This window comes from Phyllobates terribilis, unplaced genomic scaffold (genome assembly GCF_046119375.1).
Source record: "Phyllobates terribilis strain yellow unplaced genomic scaffold, ASM4611937v1 Scaffold_5__5_contigs__length_657084704, whole genome shotgun sequence".
Taxonomy (NCBI): Eukaryota; Metazoa; Chordata; class Amphibia; order Anura; family Dendrobatidae; genus Phyllobates; species Phyllobates terribilis.
The window spans coordinates 373317463-373339496 of record NW_027362765.1 but is presented as its reverse complement, the minus strand read 5'-3'; the positions used below and the strand labels follow the sequence as shown (position 1 = coordinate 373339496).

The 22034-nt window shown below is 41.7% G+C and overlaps 1 protein-coding gene across 1 annotated transcript in view; it reads right to left on the bottom strand.

The window, feature by feature from the left end:
* Positions 1–1014: 1014 nt before the first annotated feature.
* Positions 1015–22034, bottom strand: part of LOC141271573 (uncharacterized) — a 64773-nt gene continuing 43753 nt past the window's right edge. The window contains exons 17-24 of the mRNA XM_073681621.1: positions 20226–20289; positions 16288–16361; positions 13784–13906; positions 10286–10465; positions 10079–10202; positions 9932–9996; positions 9710–9830; positions 1015–2700 (exon numbers count right to left, since the gene is read on the bottom strand). Of these exons, the coding sequence (XP_073537722.1) occupies positions 1697–2700; positions 9710–9830; positions 9932–9996; positions 10079–10202; positions 10286–10465; positions 13784–13906; positions 16288–16361; positions 20226–20289 (1755 nt within the window). The 3' untranslated portion in view covers positions 1015–1696. The remainder of the gene's footprint in view (positions 2701–9709; positions 9831–9931; positions 9997–10078; positions 10203–10285; positions 10466–13783; positions 13907–16287; positions 16362–20225; positions 20290–22034) is intronic.

The window sequence follows — 22034 nt, the reverse complement described above, 5'->3', positions numbered from 1 at the left end:
AGATCAGCAATTCAATCACACTTACGTAGCATAAATACAACTCAAACAATATAGTCTTTCCCTTTAATAGGGATCCGCAAATCGCAAAGTCCCCAAGGCCTTATCTCCTCTTTATATACATACATGTTGTCCGTGGGTATTGATTTTACTCTACTGACCGTGAGAAAAATGGAAACTCCTCGTTCCTGATATCCAAAATGAATATTGGGAGGAGATTCTTGCATCTCCAACCAAGGTGTCCCCATCGGCTAATAACGAAATGACCATATTATATATACACTACACCAACCATACCTGACCCAGTTATGGTTATTTAGAATGGGATGGTCTCAAACTTCAGAATACTTAAGATGTCATGCAATGGATGCAAATTTTATACATATGGTGTGAAGATGCCCAGCTATCCTATCCTTTTGGAATGAGGCAACCTTGTTGTTAACCTCCCTTAGATCCACTCCTGTTCCTCTTATTTGGTGTGCTAGAAGAGGAGATATGGGGATACCATGTTAAAATTTTCCTACGAGAGACTTTTCTTAGCTAGGAAAATATTGGCTTGACGCTGGATGGGCAATCTACATCCATCTCTTGGAGCTTGGCTGGTAAATTCAATTATATCTTACGAGCAAACAAGGTAGCAGAATAGAGGCAGCTTGGGGAAATTCAATAAGATTTGGGCTATGTGGAACTCGTCTCATCTTACTATATCGACACATAGATAATGTTCTGGTACCATTATAATAGCTGTAGTAAAGGATACATTGACCCACACTTGACAGTATCACAATGTCATTAATAATATCTCAATCTTAATATTCTTCAAAAAGAACCTATGTGTAAATCGTTGTTGGCAGCAGGGTAGGCTTAGTTTTTCTTTCTTTAAGAATATAATAGATATGTTGGATGTATTGCATCATTCTGAGTTATGTATAACCAAACATACATAAATTTGAATAATAATTCTTCTAATTACTCCTCTATTGTCCCATAAGCCTCGCAAAAAATATGGAATTGACGTTTATACAAAATCGCTGTTTTATTATTATTATTATGAGCATGTCTATGTCATATATTGGTTATATATAAATTGTGTAAGTTTTTGTTTAATAAACAAATTAAAAAAAATAACTAAAAAAAAGATAGTCCATACAGTATTGCGGGTTCGCCCACTTGGGTCAGTGTCAAGTTCTTGAGTCCTTAGCAAAGTCCAACACACTGGAGATCTACACATCTCCAGACATAGAATGAGACAACTGGTCTCCATTTTATTTATTTGCCATAACACGCCCCCGGGGTGGAGATACGTGAGCAGCCAGTTCCACCGATGCTCGAAAACCCGGCCCTGATACACCCTATTAACTCTCTAAACACCTCGGCTTCCATCACTTAAGCTACCAACCATGGTGATACATATCTCCCTTCAAGAACCTGTCCCGCGGCCATCTTTCAAAGACAAAAATAAAGAACATATCTGCTTTGGCGCAAATTTCCTGAATCCTTTTGAGTCATTTTGAAGAATTGGCACAAAGAACATCAATAAAATGTTAAACAAAAAAAAAAGAAAGAAAGAAAAAAAAAGGGATTTGGTCAATTGAGCCCTCAGAGCTCTGACTCTATATTTTCTCTGGTATGACATTTGACTTTATTTTGATGCCACTGTTGTATTCTACCTTATATGTTGTGTCAATAAAACAAAAAATTATTTCCTTTCATGAGTTTTTTGATGTTTTAGAAAATTTGGTTTGCGGTTATAATTTTTCCCACATTGAGAACATGAATACATCTTCACCCCTGAGTGAATTACTTGATGCTTGAGAAGATGTGATTTCCGGGAAAAATGTTTCCCACATTCAGAACAGGAATATGGCTTCTCTCCAGTGTGAGTCTTTTGATGATCATAAAGGTTTGATTTCCGTGCAAAACGTTTCCCACATTCTGAACATAAATACGGCTTCTCCCCTGTGTGAATTCTCCGATGCGTAATAAGATGTGATCTCTGGTTGAAATATTTCCCACATTCTGTGCACGAATATGGCTTCTCCCCTGTGTGAATTCTTATATGTTCCACAAGACTTGATTGCTCCGCAAAAGCTTTCCAACATACTGTACATGTGAATGGCCTCTCCCCTGTGTGACATCGCTCATGTTTCATGAGATTGGATTTAACTGTAAAACATTTCCCACATTCTGAACATGAAAATGGCTTCTCCCCTGTGTGACTTCTCTGATGTCCAACAAGATCGGATTTCTGGTTAAAACATTTTCCGCATTTTGAACACAAGTACGACCTCTCCAATGTGTGACTTCTATGATGTTTGTTAAGATGTGCTTTCTGCTTAAAACTTTTTCCACATACTGAACATGAGAACGGCTTCTCCCCTGTGTGAATTCTCAAATGTTTAGTGAGATCCGATTTATGGCCAAAACATTTTCCACATTCTGGACAAATAAATGACTTCTCTCTTATGTGAGATCTGTGATATTCATCACCACTACGGTAAATTTCATTTTCTTTAACAGTCTGTGATGAAGGAGTAGATAGGTCCTGTTCATAAGGTTCAGATGATAGCTCTTCATCGAGAATGGCCGAAGGTATATCTGGGATATTAGCATGCTCGTCGTATGTATATTGTACAATACCAGGTGTAGCTACTTTAAAATCTGAATAGATCAACTGTTCCTCCAAGCTCATGGTACAGTCATCTGCCAAAGAGAAAATAAAAACCCCAACAAAATTTAAGTTTTAATATTCTCTTAACAACTTGCCTTTTTTATATTTATCCTCTTTTTTAAATCTAGAACAAGTCATTTTATGTGGTAACAACTTTGCAATGTTTAGAATGACTCAGATCAGCACAAAGAGTTCTTTTGTAACTCATTTTATTTTGTTGGTAAATTTTGGTACATACAGTACAGACCAAAAGTTTGGACACACCTTCTCATTTAAAGATTTTTCTGTATTTTCATGACTATGAAAATTGTACATTCACACTGAAGGCATCAAAACTATGAATTAACACATGTGGAATTATATACTTAACAAAAAAGTGTGAAACAACTGAAAATATGTTTTATATTCTAGGTTCTTCAAAGTAGCCACCTTTTGCTTTGATGACTGCTTTGCACACTCTTGGCATTCTCTTGATGAGCTTCTAGAGGTAGTCACCGGAAATGGTTTTCACTTCACAGGTGTGCCCTGTCAGGTTTAATAAGTGGGATTTCTAGCCTTATAAATGGGGTTGGGACCATCAGTTGTGTTGTGCAGAAGTCAGGTGGATACACAGCTGATAGTCCTACTGAATAGACTGCTAAAATTTGTATTATGGCAAGAAAAAAATCAGCTAAGTAAAGAAAAACGAGTGGCCATCATTACTTTAAGCAATGAAGGTCAGTCAGTCCGAAAAATTTGGCAAACTTTGAAATTGTCCCCAAGTGCAGTTGCAAAAACCATCAAGCGCTACAAAGAAACTGGCTCACATGAGGACCGCCCCAGGAAAGGAAGACCAAGAGTCACCTCTGCTTCTGAGGATAAGTTTATCCGAGTCACCAGCCTCAGAAATCGCAGGTTAACAGCAGCTCAGATTAGAGACCAGGTCAATGCCACACAGAGTTCTAGCAGCAGACACATCTCTTCAACAACTGATTAGAGGAGACTTTGTGCAGCAGGCCTTCATGGTAAAATAGCTGCTAGGAAACCACTGCTAAGGACAGGCAACAAGCAGAAGAGACTTGTTTGGGCTAAAGAACACAAGGAATGGACATTAGACCAGTGGAAATCTGTGCTTTGGTCTAATGAGGCCAAATTTGAGATCTTTGGTTCCAACCACCGTGTCTTTGTGCGACGCAGAAAAGGTGAACGGATGGACTCTACATGCCTGGTTCCCACCGTGAAGCATGGAGGAGGAGGTGTGATGGTGTGGGGGTGCTTTGCTGGTGACACTGTTGGGGATTTATTCAAAATTGAAGGCATACTGAACCAGCATGGCTACCACAGCATCTTGCAGCGGCATGCTATTCCATCCGGTTTGCGTTTAGTTGGACCATCATTTATTTTTCAACAGGACAATGACCCCAAACACACCTCCAGGCTGTGTAAGGGCTATTTGACCAAAATGGAGAGTGATGGGGTGCTACGCCAGATGACCTGGCCTCCACAGTCACCAGACCTGAACCCAATCGAGATGGTTTGGGGTGAGTTGGACCGCAAAGTGAAGGCAAAAGGGCCAACAAGTGCTAAGCATCTCTGGGAAAACCATTTCCGGTGACTACCTCTTGAAACTCATCAAGAGAATGCCAAGAGTGTGCAAAGCAGTCATCAAAGCAAAAGGTGGCTACTTTGAAGAACCTAGAATATAAGACATATTTTCAGTTGTTACACACTTTTTTGTTAAGTATATAATTCCACATGTGGTAATTCATAGTTTTGATGCCTTCAGTGTGAATGTACAATTTTCATAGTCATGAAAATACAGAAAAATCTTTAAAATGAGAAGGTGTGTCCAAACTTGGTCTGTACTGTATGTTTTGCGCGCCCTAAAAAAAATAATAATTTTAAAGAAAATTTGAAAAAAAATGTACAGCTTCAAAATATTAAATAATTTGCTCTTAAAATGGATAATGACACAGCAATAAGTAAATAAATCATTGACATGTGTTATCTTTGCTTAGGCATTTTTAGGATGTTTTTACGGCATTTAAAGTTTATTAGCAATTTTTACAAATTTTCAAAAAACACACTTTAGTGACCAATTCAGTTCTGAAGTGCGCTATATGCTAGGATCACCACAAGGGCACAGGCAGACGGCCGTATAACTCGTGTGATGATCGCACCACAGTGCACGGCCTGGCCCGACACCTCTCCTGACCGGAGCGTAACAGCGTGATGTATTTCAACGCAGCCGTCAAGCTCAGGTCAGGAAAGCCGACAGCCAGTACAAGATTTACGTTGCGATCCTCGCACGAATTTCTGCGCCCTTAGTCACTTTTTTTTTTATTTTTATTTTAAAGCGAAACATTTAAGTGTTTCACAGGAATTAGAAATGTAAATACTTTTCTGCCCAAAAATGACAAAAGTATTCTTGGAGTGATTCTGCAATTTATCAGGTGATAACATGCACAGAATTTGACACAAATGGGCTTGAATGGCTACTAAAGGTAACATCCTCACCTGTGACCTGTTTGCTTGTAATCAGTGTGTGTGCATAAAAGCTGAGTGAGTTTCTGGGATCCAGACAGACTCTTGCATCTTTCATCCAGCCACTGACGTTTATGGATTGTGAATCATGGGGAAAGCAAAAGAATTGTCAACGGATCTACGGGAAAAGGTAGTTGAACTGTATACCTGCAGTGTATGGGCAGCACCATGGGAAGCAAAATGTCCCCACAATATGCTGACCTATTTATGGCTCAACTAGAGGAGGGAGTTTTTGTCATCTTGCTCTATTAAACCTCTAGCATACTTCCGCTGCGTTGATGATCTCTTAATAATCTGGACAAGCTCAAAAGATGATCTGCTCACCTTCCACAATAATTTCAACAAGTTCCATCCAACCATCAAGCTTACTCTCAAGGTCCTAAATACATTTTCTGGACAAAACCATATACGTCAAAGACAATACCATACAAACAACAGTTTACCATAAACCCACAGGACGTCCGACATTTCTTAGATGGACCAGCTTTCATTTAAGACACACAAAAAAATGTATCATGTACAGTCAAGCCCTGAGTTAATACAATATTCCACCAGAACATAAGCATGGTAAAATCACTGTTAGGATGAACAGTCCCCTAATAGGGCACAACATGGACTAGAAACAGAAGGACAAATTGCTAACAATCAAACGTATGTAACCAGGGAGAAAAAAAAGGCTATAAAAAAAGTCCTCATGAACTATTTCATATGAAAATTAAATCTTTTATCTATTGAATAAGTGTTCTAAGATATATGTGACAAGTATAAGGACAAATGACACAGAACCCATGTGCAGATGCAAACAGGACCTGCGGTCCACTCAGTAAGCAACCAGTTGTATAAAGTTACAGGTAAAAAAAGCATATAATAAGAGGCAATCATTTTAAGCACTCATGATCCATACCACTGCATAGTTGTACCTATTGAAAGCAGTACATTTGTAAATATTGTTAGCATATAATCTAGGGATAATGTAGCCAGCTGGGTGGGCGCACGTCCACCCCAACGCACGTTTCAGCGAGCCTTCGTCAGGGAGCGGTGCAATAGTGTGCAAACAACCTTTTTAAATGTGTGTCCGTGAATCTGATTCCAGAAGGACCTACATTACGCATCATGATAGTCTGGTCGGTCCGCATCACGCGAGTCTAGCGTCAGAGTCACGTGCGACCACGTGACCCTCGGAGGTCCTCACGAAGAGATGCCGAGAGCCGGGGAGCGCACAGAGAACATGATGCGCACCCGTACCCGTCCTTCCTTAGAAAGATCACGTAGGATCATGGCAGCAGATAGAACTAGAACATACCATTGGAACATCTTAGTAGGAAAAGACCATAGTCATCCTGTCAAAGAAATTAAACCAATATATGCTCCAACAATGTACAGTGGTCAGTGTTATATAACTGGACCGGTACGCATGCCCGTCATGTTCTGTGTGCACTCCTTGGCGTTTGGCATCTCTTCGTGAGGACCTGCGGTGGTCACGTGGTCCCACGTGACTGACGCTGGACTCATGCGATGCAGACGCCACGGGCCGCCCAGACTATCATGACGCGACATGAGTCATGAAGGTCCTTCTGGAATCTGATTCGCGGACACACATTTAAAAAGGTTGTAAGCACACTACTGCACCGCCCTCCTGACGAAGGCTCGCCGAAACGCGCGTTGGGGCGGACGTGCGCCCACCCAGCCGGCTATATTATCCCTAGATCCCCTTATTAAAAAAGGTATATATGGACCCTGCACATTATGCTTACAATATTTATAGATGTACAGCTTTCAATAGTTACAACTATGCAGTAGTATGGATCATGGTGGTTGTTTACTGGGTGGACCGCAGGTCCTGTTTGCATCTGCACATGGGTTCTGTGTCATTTGTCCTTATACTCGTCACATATGTCTTATCTATTGAATACATTTTCTATTTTCATAGGATATAGTTCATGAGGACTTTTTTGATCGCCTTTTTTCCTATCTGGTTGCATAAGTCAAGCCCCGAGGTACATTCAGATCTGTTCAGACTATAAAGGACAGAAAACTGCAGTGGCTATCATTGAGGAATACATTCCTTCAACAAGGATACCATTCACTAGTAATAGATGAACAGATCCACAGAGCTACAAGAATCCCAAGAAGCAGCCTCCAGAATTACAGACAGAGGGAGGACAACAGAGCGCCTCTTGTCGTTACATACAACCCCCACATGAACATCCTAAGGAAAATTGGTGCTGATCTTTAACCCATATTCCACAGAGACTACTGACTGAAAGAATATTCCCAGAACTACCACTTCTCTCCTACAAACAGCCCCCTAACTAAAGGAATTTACTTGTCAGAAGTGTCCTCATCACCACCAGTGACGGGCACATTCCCGTGTAACAGTAAAAAATGCAAAACTTGTACCCACATATTACTATCAAATACAGTCCATATACCAAACACAGATCATGGATATCTTTTCAAGTACATCCTCCAATATGGTGTACATGACACAATGTACAAGATGCCATGGAGGTGTCATGCAAAAACTACAAACAAGAATGAATCTACACAGACACACAATCAGGAATGGACTGGACACCTGCGGGAAAACATTTTTCTGCACCTGGACACTGTATGACAGATCTAAAAAAGTCTTGATACTAAAACGTAATTTTAAGGATCACACAGAGGAAAATTTGGGAATTCAGACTGATAAGAATGTTCAATTCCTTGGCAATAGGATCAATCTAACACCTGGATTTATGACTCACTACATGGACACAATTCACACCTCCACCAGAGGGTCTAAAGATAATGAAACATTCCCAGGGCCTCTCCATTTGTAACAAAACCCTAACTTGATTTCCTTGGCTTATTTATCATTAGAAGGCATCACACCTTCCACTTTATGAACAAATGTCCTGCTGTAACATCTCTTAAATGTTGTGCCTTTGTCTGATCAATTAATTTGTAAACCTACCTGAAGAAGGAGCCCCTGTGCTCTGAAATCTTATATACATATCTTTTTCTGGTTAGCCAATAAAAAGGTATCACTCCAAGAATACTTTTGTCATTTTTGGGCAGAAAAGTATTTACATCGATTTTTCTGGCTAACACGGCGCCACAATATAAAACTTTGTGTTGTACAACAGGAATTATAGCAAATTGGAGTTGAAACAAACAAAAAAAATAAATAAATAAGTAAATTATGCAGATCAAACCCTTTATGACCTTGGACGTATAGGTGCGTCAAAAGTTGTCTCCCTGCATTTGATGCGGGCTCAGCGCCGGAGCCCGCGTCTTTCCCTGCACACGACAGCCAATCTGATCAGCTGTCATGCGCCTCTAAGAGCCGCGGGTGCATACGCGATCAGCCCTGTTATGTATAGCATACCCCCGGCTGTCAAGGCAATTCATGAGCACCCCACGATCAAGTGACAGGGGCGCCGATGGGTTCCAATGACAGCCTCGGGTCTGCAGAAGACCCTATTGTAAATCTCCTATGAACGTCGGCCTGAGGCATTTATTTATGCTACACATAGCAGGGCATCCGCTTCAGCCCTGCTATGTGTAGCACAGGCCATCAGACAGTAACAGATTCTGGTCTCCTATGGAGTAAAAGCCAGTAAAAATAAATGATTTAAAAAAAAAAAAAAAAAACACACAAAACGAAAAAAAAACACGTTTAGTACGTGCATCGCTGCATTCAGAATCGCCCGATCTATCAAAATCTAAAATAGATGAATATGATCGGTAAATTGTGTAACGAGAAAAAAAAATAAATAAAAAAGCCAGAATTATGGTTTTTTGGTCACCGCAACATTGCAATAAAATGCAATAACGGCCAATCAAAACATCTACCCCTAAAAACCATCAGCTCAGGGCGCAAAAAATAAGCCCTCACCCAGATCCTAAAAAATTGGTGCCGCTACGGGTCTCAGAAAAAGGCCCCTTTTTTTTTTTCTCCTTACAAAAAATTTGGATATTTTTTTTACATCACTTAAAAAATAAAACATACATACATATATATATATATATATATATATATATTATATATATATATATGTTTGGTATCTGCGAATTCGAAACAACCTGGAGAATCATAATGGAAGGTCAGTTTTAGCATTTAGTGAATGTGGTAAATAAAATGTAAAAAAAAAGCAAAAAAGAAAACATTGTGGAATTGAACTTGAATTTTTTTTCCATTTTTTCCAGTACACGATATGGTAAAATGAATGAGGTCATTCAAAAGTACAAGCCCTCACACGGCTATTTTGACAGAAAAATTAAAAAAAAAAAAAAAAAAAATTATGGCTCTAGGAAGAAGGGGAGCAAAAAACGAAAACGCAAAAACAGAAAATCACAAAGGTGGTGAAGGGGTTAAAAACTGTCATCAATCAAGCTGTCAGAAAAACTGTATCTGCTTCAAAATCCGCGTCAAAAACTCCATTATTACAAGGAAAGGAATTCAAAAGTCTTCTAAAAAAAATACAAAACAAGATGATGAATTATTAGAACTTAGGGTTTTAAGTTACTCACCGGAGCGGTCATCAGTAGGAATCTCCTCCTCACACCCCTCCTCTCCCCAGTCATCTATCTCTTCAATTTTTATTATATCTGGTAAATCGCAGTGATTCAGATCTTCATCCTGATTGAAAAGCTGTGAAACAAATATTATAAGTCACCAGATATTTGGAGACGTGGCGAGGAATCTGTTAGATGATCAGAAAAGATGACATGAGAAACTGTATCGCCATCTACCTGATGATCCAGAGGATGAAGAGGACGGGGACATCTCTCTGGGGTTGTCCTCTCACTGGAGAGAACTATATGAGACACATACAGGGACTGAATTCATTATTACGTATAGATAATTATAGGCCATGTGTATTTAGTCCTGTCTATTACCTGGTGATGTGCGGGGCCAGTGCTCCTCCATCATCACATCCTTATACCGATCCTTGTGTCCTTCTAGATACTCCCACTCCTCCATGGAGAAGTAGACGGTGACATCCTGACACCTTATAGGAACCTGACACATACAATGATACCATCATCCCCCCGATCACTTCATAGCGTCACTGTATAATGTCCCAGCATTCCCAGCAGTGTCACCTCTCCAGTCAGCAGCTCAATCATCTTGTAGGTCAGTTCTAGGATTCTCTGGTCATTGATGTCCTCATGTATCTGGGGGTGCGGTGGAGGACCCAGGATTGGGCTCAGGGTTCCTTCCCATCCCTCAGACACAGGGGTCTGAGAGCGATCACTAGAGGTCTTCTTCACTACTGTGTAATCCTGTGTATAGAAAGACATTACTATACAGACATTTCCAGAGTCTATAGAGTTCTACGAACTTCCAGAAATTCGATTTGCCCCCAAAATTCATTTAGAAGCAAATCAGTTTGAGAAGTGGTCCAAAGCCTCTACTTGGCCTGAAAAGATATGTAGGATAATCTGAGACCCTCCTAGGAGAAGATCTAACTCCTTTCAAGCTCTTTAATATAAAGACGGCCTTCGCAACGTCAAAGTGACCTGAACAGTTAAGGCTGTGTGGGAATGGATGGTAAACAACGGAATCAAATGGCAGCTAAACTTTTTGGGGTCCGATTCATCAAGACTGGCGATGTTCTCAGCGGTCTTGATGAAGGTGATGTGCAGGAGCCAGACGCTCCAAAATCATGAAAAGGTGCATGAGTCTCCATGAATCTGCAGTGTCTGATAAGACGTGCGCCTCTGTGTGCAACGCCAGAAGTCTCACTCCAAAGAATGACTCTCCGATCGCTCTCCCTATTCCATCCCTCCCTGCCCAACAGTATCACACAGTGACTCTCCAATGCTCTCAATATACCAGTCCTCCAGTGACTCTCCGATCTCTCTACAGTGACTTGCAAAAGAATTCACCCCCCTCCCCCTCTTGTCATTTTTCATGTTTCGCTGCTTCACAACCTGGAGTTTCAGTTTTTTTTTTTTTTTTTTTTGAGAGTTTGCATCAGTTTATGTAAAGGACATGTCTACAACTGTGAACATTTGGTTTTATTTTTATTGTGAAGCGAACAACAAATAGTTAAAAATAACTGAAATCTTCAGTCTGCATAACTATTCACCCCCTAAAATCAGTACTTTGTAGAGCCTACTTTTGTGGCAATTACAGCTGCAAGTCGCTTTGGACAAGTCTCTATGAACTTTCCACATCTGGCCACATGGCTGTGGAGTTGGAGCCCATTTTGGTGGAGTCGGTATAAAATGGACCGACTCTTAAAATATATAATAAATTATATATACAGTAGTTCAATGCAGTTTGTAGGGAATATTTTTTTCATAAGAATTTGGTAAAGTTATGAAATGTCCTATAAATGTCTGTCCTATTCCTGATCTAAGGGTCTAGAGTTTTAGCTGAGATGAATCTGTGCTACAGTAAATTTATCACTTAAACACGAGCCATGTATGAGGGAGTCGGAGTCATGGAAATTGAGGAGTCGGAGGTTTGGCTTACCAACTCCACAGCCCTGTCTGGCCACTGGGATTTTTGTCCAAATCCTGAAAGCAAAACTGCTCCAGCTCCTTCAGCTTAGATGGTTTCCCCTGGTGAACAGCAGTCTTCAAGTCTGACATAGTTACATAGTTTATAAGGCCGAAAAAAGACAAGCGTCCATCCAGTTCAGCCTATTTCTTGTGCACTGCAGCTATTCCGCAGCGTTGATCCAGGGGAAGGCAACAAAAAACCATGCGGTATAGGCCAATTTACATCATTGAGGAAAAATTCACTTCCCGACACCAATCTGGCAGTCAGATTAAATCCCTGGATTAATTAACTAAGCATAAGATGTAATTTTATTGTTCTCAAGAAAGGCGTCCAGGCCTCTCTTGAACTCATTAAGTGAGTTGGACATCACCACTTCCTCTCCCAGAGAGTTCCAGAGTCTCACGGCTCTGACCGTAAAGAATCCCCTTCTATGCTGGTGCAGGAACCTCCTTTCCTCCAGACGCATAGTGTGCCCCCTCGTCTTTGTCACCATCCTTGGTACAAACAGGTCATGGGAGAGATCTCTGTACTGCCCCCTGATGTATTTATACATGTTTATGAGGTCTCCCCTAAGCCTTCTTTTCTCCAACGTAAATAGGCCTAATTTTGACAACCTCTCTGGGTATTCTAGTCCCTCCATTCCCTTTATTACCTTAGTCGCCCTCCTTTGTACCCTCTCTAGCTCCAATATGTCTTTTCTGAGCACCGGAGCCCAGAACTGTGCACAATATTCTAAGTGCGGCCTTACCAGTGCTTTATACAGAGGAAGAACAATGTTCTCATCATATGCCCCACAGATTCTCAATTGGATTAAGGTCTGGGCTGTGACTAGGCCACTCCAAAACATTTACACATTTCCTCTTACACCACTCGAGTGTTGCTTTGGCAGTATGTTTTGGGTCAATGTCTTCTTGAACCTCTGTCCCAATCTCAAATCACTGACAGACTGAAACAGGTTTTGCCCAAGAATATTCCGGTACTTCGCACCATCCATCTTCCCCTCGACTCATTTTCCCAGTCCCTGCTGCCGAAAAATATCCCCACCATGTTTCACTGTGGGGATGGTGTTCTTGGGGTGACGAGCTGTGTTGGTTTGGTGCCAGACATAACGTTTACCTTGGTGGCCAAAAAGTTCAATGTTGGTCTCATCTGACCACAGCACCTTCCTTCATACATTTGGGGAGTCTCCCACATGTTTTTTTTGGGAAACTCAAAACAAGCCTTACAATTTTTGTGTGTAAGTAAATGCTTTATTCTGCCCAATCTTCCTTAAAGGCCACCTCTATGGAGTGTACGGCTCATTGTGGTTGCATGGACAGATACTCCAATCTCTGCTTGGGAACTCTGCAGCTCCTTCAGGTTTACCTTTGGTCTCTGTGCTTTCTCTCTGATTAATGCCCTCCTCGCCCGGGCTGAGAGCTTTGGTGGGCACCCTCTCTTGGCTGGTTTCTTGTGGTACTATGTTCTATGATGCCTCAACACAAATTGGATTACACAAATATTTACACACAGGTTGTAATGTAACAAAAAAAGGTAAAAAGCCAAAGGGGTGAATACTTTTGCAAACCACTACATACCATCTATCTCTCTATATACCGTCCTGCCAGCGACTCTCCTATCTCTCTATATACAGTCTCGCCAGCGACTCTCCCATCTCTCTATATATCCTCCCTGCTGTCACACACTACCTGCATACAGTATATATTCTGTCTCTCGCCATGTCTGAGCTCAGTGACATCATTCACTGTTCACAAAGTAGCTGCAGCAGCTCTTGCTTGGGCTTTTATAGTGGCGGAGACATCACACCAATAGTCCCTCCTGATTGGCTGCTGTGCTATAACTGCAAGGCATTATGGGAAAGCCTGTCCGAGGTCATGTGACGTTGTTTATCAAACTTCTCTGTCTTATCTAGCATACGAGAGCTTCCATTTTAGGCAATTTGCCTAAAAAAAAAAAAAAAAATCAAGTATTCAAAATCACCTACTTTAGTAAATTTTTTAACATCCATTGCGAAATCAATTCTTTTAGAAACAATTCACTCATCTGTATCATAGATAATGACGTAATGTGCCGTCACCAGAGTCGCTCACCTCTCCTGTAAGATGGAAGAGGATCTCCAGGGTGAGGTGTAATATCCCCTCCGCCATCTTTCTGCCTCTGTTTCTATCCATCCTTGATGAGTCAATCACCCAAGAATCGGATTTCGTAGGAACCTGAATGATGAAGAAGAAAATGAGCAAATGTGAACACGTACAAAATCCCATGTGAGGGGAAAAAAAGATACTGGAAATGACGGAAGTGTAAAAAAAATAAATGTTTGCCCCTTTTTGATAATGTGCATAAAAATGGAATTCAGCCAGAATGGCAGAATTTTCGAGAAAATGACTGTATTGTAATGACACGAAACCCTCCGATCACAGGGACTCGCAAAAATACAAAAAGCGGCAAAAATGGGAGCTGGGAGTGTGCAGGAGTCATCCACCTTTTTGGGTTGTTTTTTTTTATGACAACCGAACCAAGTTTTCCCAAGTTAAAATAGTTTTGGAAACGACGGCGGTCATTTTCCTGTAATGTCATTTCTTTTAATAGTTTGCAAACTCTTAGGCTATGTTTGCACGTTGCGTTTTTGCTTTGTTTTATTTTTTCTGTGGGCAAAACCTGCTCTCTTGGTAGTAAAGAAGCTGCTTACAAAAAAAGCAGGGTTTGCTGCGTTTTATTGCTGCATTTTTTTTCAGGTACATTTTTCTCTTGTGCATGCTGATACAGCTTTTCTTCTTAATTATGCTAGACAAATTCAGTAAGCCAGGAAACATATTGTCAGCAAATCTTGCAAGATAGTGTAATGGAGCAATACTGTTTTATAATATGCCGATTAAGTATTATACCAGCCCAGGGAGTTGTTGATTTGTCGAGCAATGGAGGACAAAACTATGCAAGTTGATGAAATGCTCAAACAATGAGTCATGAGCCTCTCCCACCTTGATCCCTGACCCTTGACCTGTGAATGATGGCTGCAAGGACAACTGTGATCTATAAAAAAAAGGGGTCTCTGCCTCTATTCTGTGTCACTCTACAGCATGTCAGCTTAGGGGACTTCGGCCCCAGCTGGAGGAATACAGATCGGCTCCATTGACCATTGATGAACCCTCAGAGACGTCTTGAAGAATCCAGGTTGGGACAAACAGGTCACCTGGACCCAGACCTCACTTCCCTCTGCTAGTTTCCTAAGCTTGCTGTTACCTTCTCTCTGTGGGGACCCACCAAAAGCAGGGGACCACTAGTGGGGGTAGTCGGCCTTGGAAGCCCCGAAATCACAGCTGTTCTATCCCAGGTGGGCCAGCGGAAGGGTGAGGACTCTGTCATTTGCACCATCTTGGGTATTGCTGGGACTGTTCTGTGCTTATTGTCTGCTTTGTGGTTCAATAAAATATTGCCGCACTGTTTTACCCTCACCCTGTGTTGTCTGAGTATTGTTACGCCCATGGAAGACCCCAGGTTTTCACCCCCCCCCCCCCCCCCCAAAAAAAAAAAAAAAAAAAAACCACACACACATGATGTAACTTTCTGAGCTTTCTGCACCAAAAACCTAGTAAAATTTTGATACCTGCTTTTTTTGTTGCATTTTTGCACTTACTCATTGCTTTCTATGGGTGAAAAAACCCTGCAAAAACGCTGAAAGAAGTGACATGCTGCAGTTTGCAAAAACATAGCAGTTTTCCAAATCAGTCAGGGAAAATAAGAAAAAAAAAAAGCAAGTGTGTGCATGAGACTTCTGAAATCTCATAGCTTTTGCCGGTACTGTAAAACGCAGCTTAAATTTTGCATTAAAAAAAAATGCAACGTGTGAACATAGCCTTAGGGTATGTGCACACGTTAAGTATTTGGTGCAGAAATTCTGCAGCATTTCTGTATCACTTGGCAGGAAAAAAAACACAACGGCAAAAAACGCATGTTTTTTTGGTGGAGATTTTTCCCCACTCATTAGTATGGGTGAAATCCGCAGCAAAAACGCTGGAAGAACTGACGCTGCAGATATAAATCTGAAAGGAAAAAGTAAGCAACATGTGCACAAGACTGCACGATTGTCATTCACTTTGCTGCATCAGAAAACCCTTCAGGTTTTGTGACAAATCAGCACTAAAAAAAAAAAAAAAAAAGCATTGTGTGCACACAGTCTTAAGAGGTTAAAAGAAGCGGCAAAAGATGGACCGTTTTCACAGTGCTGTGCACCATGTTTTTTTTGTAGCACTTATTAAAATGACGCCGTGTGTAGTTACCCCTAGGGCTTGTTAACATGCTGCGTTTTAGCCGCCAAAATAAATAAATAAATTTAAAAAAATCACTGCACCTTATAGTACCGGAAAAGTTAGTGAGATTTTGGAAATTTCACGAACGTGCTGCTTATTTTTTTTTTCCAGCCAGATTTGAACCATATCTGCAGCTTGTCAATTCTTTCAGCGTTTTTCACCCATACAAATGAATGAGAAAACATTTAAAGTAAAAACTCATAAAAAAAAAAAAAACGTAAAAATGAGTTTTTTGGTGCAGAAAAAAATCTGCTCCAAATACTCGATTTGAGGCGATTTTGATTGACCTTGAACCGATTGGCTCTTCTCTGGTCAGGACATGCTGGAAGTTGTAGCCTTGCAGCAGCTGGAGTCGTGCAGGCTGGTGGGAATAAAAAAAATAAATAAAAAAATTAAAAAGTTATAGTTTCCAAAAAAAAAAAAAGAAAAAAAAAAAGTCTAATAAAAGTTTTTATAAGGTTTAATTATCAACAGTGTTAAAATCGATCAACCCATATAATGAAGAAAACATATCACTTAAAGGGGTTGTCCACCTCTGGGCACATTTTGTTTTGTTTACTTAACCCCTTTACCCCCGAGGGTGGTTTGCACGTTAATGACCAGGCCAATTTTTTTCAATTCTGACCACTGTCACTTTATGAGGTAATTACTCTGCAACTCTTCAACGGATCCCCCTGATTCTGAGATTGTTTTTTCGTGACATATTGTGCTTCATGACTGTTGTAAAATTTATTCGATATCACTTGCGTTTATTTGTGAAAAAAAAAAATCGGAAATTTGGCCAAAATTTCGCAAGTTTCAAAATTTGAATTTTCATGCCCTTAAATCAGAGAGATATGTCACACAAAAGAGTTAATAAATAACATTTCCCACATGTCTACTTTACATCAGCACAATTTTGGAACCAACATTTTTTTATATTAGGAAGTTATAAGGGTTAAAAGTTGACCAGCGATTTCTCATTTTTACAACAAAATTTACAAAACCATTTTTTTTTTTTTTTTAGGGACCACATCACATTTGAAGTGACTTTGAGGGGCCTATAGGACAGAAAATACCCAAAAAAGTGACACCATTCTAAAAACTGCACCCCTCAAGGTGCTCAAAACCACATTCAAGAAGTTTATTAACCCTTCAGGTGCTTCACAGGAATTTTTGGAATGGGGAATAAAAAAAAAATGAACATTTAACTTTTTTCACAAAAATTTTACTTTAGACCCAATTTTTTTATTTTTGCAAGGGTAACAGGAAATCTTGACCCCAAAATTTGTTGTGCCCCATATGTGGGGAAAAAAAACACTGTTTGGGCGCACGGCAGGGTTCGGAAGGGAAGGAGCGCCATTTGACTTTTTGAATGTAAAATTTGCTTGAATAATTAGCGGACGTCATGTTGCGTTTGGAGAGTCCCTGATGTGCCTAAACAGTGGAAACCCCCCCACAAGTGACACCATTTTGGAAACTAGACCCCTCAGGAAACTTATCTAGATGTGTGTTGAGCACCCTGAACCCCCACAAGTGCTTCGCAGAAGTTTAGAACATGGAGCCATGAAAATAAAAAAAAAATAAAAAATCAAACTTTTTCCACAAAAATGATGTTTTAGCCACAAATTTTTATTTTCACAAGGGTAAGAGGAGAAAACGGAACCTAAAAACTGGTGTGCAATTTCTCCTGAGTACGCCGATACCCCATATGTGGGATAATATGGGGGAAAGCACACTGTTTGGGTTCACGTCAGGGTTCAGAAGGGAAGGAGCACTGTGTGACTTTTTGAATGCAAAATTGGCTGGAAATGAGAGCGGACGCCATGTCGCATTTCGGGAGCCCCTGATGTGCCTAAATAGTGGAAACCCCCCACAATTTACTCTATTTTGGAAACTAGACCCTTCAAGGATTTTATCATGGGGTATAGTGAACATTTTGAACCCAGAGGTACGACACAGAATTTGATAACATTAGGTCATCATATTGAATAAGTTGTCATTAGTCTTGAGCGCAAGTGCTCGCTACTTGAGTTTGCATCAAGTACTCAGGTATGCACCATGTACTGTATCGCGGGTGCTCAAGTCCCTGCCCTGCATGTTTATTAGACACCCAAAAAAACATGCGGGGATCGCTCATGCATGACAGGTGATCCCAGCAACATTTTTTTTTTTGGCCACGAAGCATATGGGGCAGAGACTCCAGCATGTCACTCGAGCACCCGTGATACTCGGTGCATACCCGAGCACCCGATGCAAACTCAAGTAGCGAGCACTTGCGATCAACACTGGTCGCCATATCGTCATAATTTTTTTTTCTTTACTTTTGAAAAAATCCCAACCCTAATACAACCCCAACCCTAACCCTATCTCTAACCCTAGGCCAACCCCAACACAACCCTAACCCCAACACAACCCTAACCCCAACACAACCCTAACCCCAACACAACCCTAACCCTAACCCCAATGCTAATACAACCCTAACCCCAGAGTTTATTTTTTACGCCGTTCCTCGTGCAGTATAAGTGATTAGACGTCTTTATTCTTTGGGTCGGTGCGATTACAGCGATACCAGAATCATATCGGGTTTTTATGATTGACAGCTGTCACACACTAAAAGACACTTTTTTTTTTTTTTTTTTTTAAAAATAGTTTTTGCATCGCCATATTTTGAGAGCTATAATTTTTTCCATATTTCAGCCGACAAAGTCATGTGACGGCTTGTTTTTTGTGGGACAAGTTGATGTTTATATTGGTGCCATTTTCGGGCACGTGATATTTTTTGATCGCTTTCTATACCGATTTTTGGGAGGCAGAATAAACAGAAAACAGAAATTCCTGAATTGTTTTTTTTATTATTTTTGTGCCGCTCCGCGTGTGGTAACATTGATAAGGCAGCTTTATTCTTCGGGTCAGTATGTTTACAGCGGTACCACATTTATATCGTTTTTTATGTTTTGGCGCCTTTACACAATAAAAGCTATTTTATAGAAAAGATTTTTTTTTTTGTATCACTTTATTCGGAGAGCTCTAACTTTTTATTTTTCGGATGATGGAGCTGTATTGCGGCTTGTTTTTTGCTGGACAAGATGACGTTTTCAGTGGTCCCATTTTTATTTACAATTCGTCTTTTTGATTGCGTGTTGTTCCATTTTTTGTTTGGCGGTATGATGATAAAGCATTGTTTTTTTTTGTTTGTTTTTTTTTACAGTGTTCACTAAAGGGGTTAACTAGTGGGACAGTTTTATAGGTCAGGCTGTTCCGGATGTGGCGATACCAAATTTGTGTACTTTTATTGGTTTATTTTTTTTTTCATAATAAATAAATATTATGGGTACAATCTATTTTTATTTTTGGGGGATTATTTTTTTCATTTTTTTCTTTTCCCCCCCACTTTCCTGCACTTTGTTACTTTTACACTTTGTCCCACTATGGGACTTTCACTTTTTGCAGGCTGATCGGCTGTATAGCATAGGGATGCAGCAGCTCCTTATGCCATGCCGCATGTCAGCGCTGCACAGGGAAAAGTTACTTTGCTTTTACAGACTTAAGTTTCCTGCACATTTAACTTTGATGTGGTCTGTGGTGATAAATTAGCAGAGAGGAAATCAGAAAAGGAGCTAAAACCGCCCTGCGAGAAAGAGCTCACTGATAGATTCTCAGTTAACTCATTCTGCAGGCAGCAAATACACAGCGGCTACAGAAGGAAAACAGGACATTTTTGATGAAACCCAAATGCGAAAAGGGATTATTAACCCCAAATACGAGCAATTAAGTAAGAAAAATTGTCCCCCGAGGTGGAAAACTCCTGTGAAACTGTAAACTAAAACTACAAAACCTAATCAAATTTTATAGAATATGCTAATTGCAAAAGCAGTAAGGAGTAAAATCCCATTTGCAGGTAACATCGCTGTAATAGTGGAATAGAGACCCCCAGAATAGAAGTCACATGATGTTATGCCAGGGGGTCAATTGCATCAATTTAAAAATAATAAATAAATAATATTTTCCCCCCAATGGTCTGTAAAAAAAAAGCTAATAAAAGTTAATCAATTCGTTATAAGAAACCGAAAAGGACCAAAGAGAAACAACACGTCCAGATAAGAGAGCGGCTCCGGCCAGCGACAGGGAAGGAAGAAAGATCCGCCGCCCGGAACGAGACAGAGGGAATGAACGTCCATTCAGCCGCAGGGCTGGTGAAAGGGTTAATGCCGGCAGCGCCCGGTAACGGGGGATCTGCACATACCTCCTCCTCCTCCTGCAGAGCCGCACACTGGAGAGAGGGCTGCTCTGTGCTTACAGGACCTGCGGTGATGTCACACATGGGTGGGAGGAGCCAGGAGATCACATGACCGGGTGCTCGCGGTATATAAGCAGTGATCGGCATTCGCGGAGCTGAAGATTATTTGTGGGATCAGAATGTATTGATTGTGTGCGGAGCGGAGCCGTGAGCGTATTATCTGTACGGAGCGGAGCCGTGTGCGTATATTATCTGTACGGAGCGGAGCCGTGTGCGTATATTATGTGTGTGGAGCGGAGCCGTGTGCGTATATTATGTGTGCGTATATTATGTGTGCGGAGCCGTGTGTGTACGAGGTGTACAAAGCGGAGCCGTGTACGGAGCGGAGCCGTGAGCGTATTATCTGTACAGAGCGGAGCCGTGTGTATATTATGTGTGCGGAGCGGAGCTGTGTGCGTATATTATGTGTGCGGAGCCGTGTGTGTACGAGGTGTACAAAGCGGAGCCGTGTACGGAGCGGAGCCGTGAGCGTATTATCTGTACGGAGCGGAGCCGTGTGCGTATATTATGTGTGCGGAGCGGAGCCGTGTGCGTATATTATGTGTGCGGAGCCGTGTGTGTACGAGGTGTACAAAACGGAGCCGTGTACGGAGCGGAGCCGTGAGCGTATTATCTGTACGGAGCGGAGCCGTGAGCGTATTATCTGTACGGAGCGGAGCCGTGAGCGTATTATCTGTACGGAGCGGAGCCGTGAGCGTATTATCTGTTTGGAGCGGAGCCGTGTGCGTATATTATGTGTGCGGAGCGGAGCCGTGTACGGAGCGGAGCCGTGAGCGTATTATCTGTACGGAGCAGAGCCGTGAGCGTATTATCTGTACGGAGCGGAGCCGTGTGCGTATATTATGTGTGCGGAGCGGAGCCGTGTGCGTATATTATGTGTGCGGAGCCGTGTGTGTACGAGGTGTACAAAACGGAGCCGTGTACGGAGCGGAGCCGTGAGCGTATTATCTGTACGGAGCGGGGCGTGTGCGTATATTATGTGTGCGGAGCGGAGCCGTGTGCGTATATTATGTGTGCGGAGCGGAGCCGTGTGCGTATATTATGTGTGCGGAGCCGTGTGTGTACGAGGTGTACAAAGCGGAGCCGTGTACGGAGCGGAGCCGTGAGCGTATTATCTGTACGGAGCAGAGCCGTGAGCGTATTATCTGTACGGAGCGGAGCCGTGTGCGTATATTATGTGTGCGGAGCGGAGCCGTGTGCGTATATTATGTGTGCGGAGCCGTGTGTGTACGAGGTGTACAAAACGGAGCTGTGTACGGAGCGGAGCCGTGAGCGTATTATCTGTACGGAGCGGAGCCGTGAGCGTATTATCTGTACGGAGCGGAGCCGTGTGCGTATATTATGTGTGCGGAGTGGAGCCGTGTGCATATATTATGTGTGCGGAGCCGTGTGTATACGAGGTGTACAAAACGGAGCCGTGTACGGAGCGGAGCCGTGAGCGTATTATCTGTACGGAGCGGAGCCGTGAGCGTATTATCTGTACGGAGCGGAGCCGTGTGCGTATATTATGTGTGCGGAGCGGAGCCATGTGCGTATATTATGTGTGCGGAGCCGTGTGTGTACGAGGTGTACAAAACGGAGCCGTGTACGGAGCGGAGCCGTGAGCGTATTATCTGTACGGAGCGGAGCCGTGAGCGTATTATCTGTACGGAGCGGAGCCGTGAGCGTATTATCTGTACGGAGCGGAGCCGTGTGCGTATATTATGTGTGCGGAGCGGAGCCGTGTGCGTATATTATGTGTGCGGAGCCGTGTGT